Source organism: Merops nubicus, unplaced genomic scaffold (genome assembly GCF_000691845.1).
Source record: "Merops nubicus isolate BGI_N331 unplaced genomic scaffold, ASM69184v1 scaffold1262, whole genome shotgun sequence".
NCBI classification, from domain to species: Eukaryota; Metazoa; Chordata; class Aves; order Coraciiformes; family Meropidae; genus Merops; species Merops nubicus.
Window position 1 is genome coordinate 3238 of NW_008591330.1, and position 4945 is coordinate 8182.

A 4945-nucleotide genomic window follows, 5' to 3' on the forward strand; every position below is an offset into this window, starting at 1 on the left:
TCTGGCATTCTCCACAGGCAAATATCTTCTCTTCTGAAATATATTGGAGCCAGAAGCACAGGTCATTCTTGAAGTGATAGGTCTGGCAAAAGAGATGATCTCCATCCTTCAGAGACTGTCTTTTCCCAATACTTCAGTCCAAATACTGCATTGTACTAGAAAGAAATCTGGTGCTGGGGGGTAGGAGGTAATTCCTTTAAACTGTGCTACCCCCTACACTTCCTTTTAGTGTGCAATAGTTTCTTTATTTGGCAGCTCAAAGACTACCTTGTGCACTCTACCCCACCAGTCAGCAGTGAAAATTGCCCAGAATTGTTTGTCCACAGAGTTCTTAAAGGACATAATAAAACCACTCAGCATCCATCTATGTGTTCTAGGTTTCATCACAGCACTTTCTTTGTTCTTATTCTAACATTACACATTTCCTTCTTTTGTAGTTATATGTAAACATAAAGCATATGAAGTTGAATTTTCAAATCTTTCCAATTATGCTAAAGATGAAATTTATTTTCTTCTGTAAATTACAAAATTGGACATCCTGACCCACCTTGGTTTTACTTCCTGATTTTTTTTTTTCTTTCTCATAGCTACAGTACATAATTTTCTTAATTGTTGGCTTTTTTCATAGTAACCACAGTAACTAATTTTTTCAAATTCCAAATATTTCTTTTAAAATAGGTACTAATAAATATGGTCTTGCATGGCCGTTTGCTGTCTATAGGTTTTACATGGGTATTTTCAAGCAGGTGACACTGCATAGCTGACTTCTGACAACAATTTCACATCACCACACATTTTCCTTTCAGTTTCTCTTTCCTTTTCTGCTGCTTGCTTTTTTTACCGTCGATTTGTAAACTCACAGTCCTGCGTTTCTCTAGGTTCAGCAACAACTCTTTCACATTGTGGTTCAGCTTGGCAGAGGTCTCCATGAAAGCACATTTCCACTTCTTAGCCATGGCTTCTCCTTCACTGCTGTCCACTTCTCGATTTTGATTCTCATCATTTTTGTTCCCCACCAGCATTATTGGAATGCTTTCTACATCTCCTTTAATCTGACATATTTGTTCATAGATTGGTTTTAATTCTTCCAAGGACTGATGACTGGTGATCGAGTAAACCAAAATGAAAGCATGTCCTTTAGAAATAGAAAGACGCTGCATGGCGGGAAATTGATGGCTTCCTGTAGTATCAGTTATCTGCAAAGTACATATGCTTTTATCACAGCTGATCACCTGCCGATAGGTGTCTTCAATGGTAGGGATGTAGCTCTCTCTGAAAGTGCCCTTCACAAATCTCAAGACCAAAGAACTTTTGCCCACTCCTCCAGCTCCAAACACAACAACCCTGTAATCATTGCTTTGCTCAGGCATGTTTTTTGGTGTGGCTGTTGCTCAGCTAAAGGAAAAAGATCTGGGAAATAAAATGACAAAAAAACAACAATATAGACATTAATATAGATATATGTGGACAGCAGAGTTTGTGATATCTTTTCCAAGAAGAGAAATGAATGTGATGTAAGCAATGGCATATTAGCTGTAACAATGTAACACTTACAATTTATTACAGATTTATTTTGGTAGTAAATTTAGGGTTTGCAATCTAGCCTGGACTACTAACGAAAGACTGTTATGTCATTACTTATTTGAAATTAACATAGTGAGTTTCAGTAACCTTTTCTCCTGGGCTAATATCCCCAGAAATAAAAAGCTGCATCTGGGAAATGGTATTTCAGCAAGGCCAAGGTCCAAATAATGTACAGAAACTGAATTACCTTTCTGTCTCTACAACAAGTGTCCTCAAATCATTGTTGAAACACAACAGTGTTTATGACAGTTGTCAAGGTTTGGGGATGGGCTAGTGAATAGGCAAAAGACAGATAGCTCTCTATTGAACCCTTCTCCCTTTCCAAAGAGGAGTGGAAAGAGAATAAGGGAGACTTATGGATTAAAAAACTAGAACATCTTCAATGAAATTAATAATAAAAAAATGAATTATATACAACTATCTACGAAGCCAATATCACACCCAACTTCCCTGATGGCAGTTATATCACTGCCAGTACTGATGTTGTGGGTAAGCAGTAGGGAAGTCCCAGACTGGACTCAGTGGCAGCCAGGAGCCAGAATTAGGAGCTGGATGCTGGAACTGAATTCAGGGATACATGGATCAGGATTGAAGGCAGAAAGGAATCTTTCTCAGCCATTTACAAGGGAGCTAGACTCTTGTGATCCCTCAGCTTTATACTGAATATGAGATATATGGGATGGAATACCTTCTTGATCAGTTTAGAGTCACCTGCCCTGTTCGCTTCTTCCCGCAGATGTGTCCTTTTGCTTACTGCACTGTCAGCATGGTACACAAGATTTAGCAGCTACCTTGGTCTCTGTAGGACCAAGTATAAGCAAAAGCCTTTCTGCATACCTTGATAGTAACTGTTAACATGGTGCATTATCACTGCGGATAGGAACCGACACTACAAAAATGCACCATTCAGAAAATGCAGTTAGTTTGAAAAGACTAAGATGAAAAGTAAAATCACTGCATAGAACTAGTTCCCACTCAAACCGATGAAACAATCAATTACGCTAAACATGCTACCTCTTCAGTAGTTAGGCAATTTATCTCCACTACAACTGGGCTACTCTCCTGAGTAACATCTAAGACATATTTGTAGCTTATTCAGTAATAGCACCAAGTATGCTTTGTTTCTAACTCTTTGGGACCATATGCCCCTCTTCAGTGTGTTTTTCCAATTGCATTTCGAGTCAAAGATTACATTTTGGTAAATGGAAACTGAAGACATACTAGGATTAGCAGAAAGGTTGTGCAAGTGTCTTCACAACATTTTTAAGTAGCTTATATTGTCAAGACTGGCAAAAGTTTATGTCATAGGTTACAAAACTCTTGTGATTCTTGAAGTCAATTCTATTTGACAAAACCTATCTGTAAACAGTAGGACCACATTATTGTCCTAGTCATTAAATAATATAATATAAATAATAAACTCTTGCACAGGATTGCAAGCTGCAGTAGTTTTAGGATTCATTGAAATAAATGTGAAGATGAATTTGTCCTCTCATCAGAGGCAGTTCATTAGCTACACAGCATGTACAAGTATCTTTTTATATTTAGTGAGATTTAAGCAAATAAACATATAAAAATTGAATGCTAAAATTTGAACAAAGTCTAGGATCTTGAGTCCAAAGCTAGATATATAAAAAATACATGTGGAACAAAGTGCAAAATCTGCTCCATCTGTGTTTGTTCTTTGGAAAATGGGGTGATTTAATAGGGAACCTTATCGAAAATTCCTAATGGTAGCAAGCGATTGAATTTGGCTGTTGCAATGTTGCCTGGGGAGCTGCTAATCTGGAACAACCCAAAAGGATATCTTATTGAACCGGGAAGGCGTTCAAGCTATTTCTTTACTGGAGTAGAAAGAATGATTGCATTGTGGGGCAAGATTTTAAGTTACCCTTTACTTATAGCATGGGAAAAAACAGGAGTGATGTTGTAGAGGTATGGATGTGAGTGGAGCTCATATGGCTTTATCCCAATTCCAGCCCATATTAAATTTTGTGCTTCTGCATTTTTGATGCTGCTGCTGCTGGTGCCAGTCAGACTAAAGCTATGGTTACTCATGCTGCACTCATGTCTTCATTTTACTGTTCAAGCATATCCTAATTTTGTTATCCTTCTTGTAAAGGGCATCCTATTCTGTCCTAATTCTTATGTCTGACTAAGCTGAAAACATCTGCCTTTACATAACATGTTGGATGAAGGAATTGCACATCTGTTACACTGTGGGCAGAATAACCAGTGCAAGTGGGGATGCTGATCCTGAAACAAAGTAGAGAGCTGTCACAGCTCTGCCTACCTTGCCTGGCTTCAGGCAGAAGGCAGCTTCGTCCCTTCTTTCTCTCCTACATTTCTGTCACTGTTACTTTCAGAGACCTGTTTAAATATAGAAAAGACTGATACATAAAAATGTTCAGCCTGCAGCACTGAAGCAAAATTGTTCCTCTCCGACAGCAAAATTCAAGGAATGGAAATAAAGAGTAGTCTGAGGAAATACTAGTCTATGTGTTTATACAGAAGGAAAAACTCTCCAAGGAAGAAAGAAAATGGGCAAAATGGCTCATAATGTTGAGAAAACAAACAAAACAAAAGTAGCTAGCAAGAAATGAGAACAGAAGAAGCTCCCAGCACAATGTTCCACTGAGATTAAACCTGTACTTAAGAAATGCAAACATGCAAATTCAGAATAGGCATAGAGCTTAGAGTTGTGGGTGACTGCACAGAATGAGCTACCATAAGAATTATAGTTTAATAATTTTTGTGAGCAAAAAATCAAGAGAGAAAAAGGTGGCTGTTTCACCTCAGAAGCAGCTTAAGTATTGCACAGGCAGGTAATATGTACCATAAAAGACGTGGGATGATGACAGTATGAAAATTTTTACTGTGAAAAATCAATGAAATATTGATTACAAAGACAAAAATTTTAAAAGCTAGCTGACTGTAATATTGCTATACGAAACATCACCCTTCAAGCATACTCTGAAATCTCCAAGAAAACTTGCAGGTATAGTTGCCCATTTGAAAAGTGGCACTTAATGCATGAAGTATTAAGCATCCAAAGAGTTTCTAAGGTTGTTCTGTCCTGTCAGGGTTTGAAAACCTCCAATATTTCACAGAGCGTCTCTGGCAACCTGCTTTGTTGTCAAATTATCCTGTGTCATTTTTCCCTCTTATATGTAGTCTGAACTAGTTGTGTTTTAACTTATACCCGTTATGTCTTCCCCTCCCATTATCCAGCACACAGGACAGGGCAGTGCTGCAGCTCTGGACACCTTGGTACCCTCATCTGAACTTGCTCTCATTTATTGATGTGTTTCCTTTACTGGGTGCCACAGCCATACAAATTACATAGCTGTTGTCTCTTGAG

General features: G+C 38.1%; 1 protein-coding gene across 1 annotated transcript; it reads right to left on the reverse strand.

The window, feature by feature from the left end:
• Positions 1–566: 566 nt before the first annotated feature.
• Positions 567–1415, reverse strand: LOC103782435 (GTP-binding protein Di-Ras2). The gene has a single exon (XM_008950205.1). The coding sequence runs from the start codon at positions 1368–1370 to the stop codon at positions 780–782; it is 591 nt and encodes a 196-aa protein (XP_008948453.1). The 5' UTR covers positions 1371–1415; the 3' UTR covers positions 567–779.
• Positions 1416–4945: the final 3530 nt, after the last annotated feature.

Excerpts from the sequence above, each read along its gene's own strand:
- LOC103782435 (XM_008950205.1), bottom strand. The coding sequence starts at position 1,370 with ATGCCTGAGCAAAGCAATGATTACAGGGTTGTTGTGTTTGGAGCTGGA.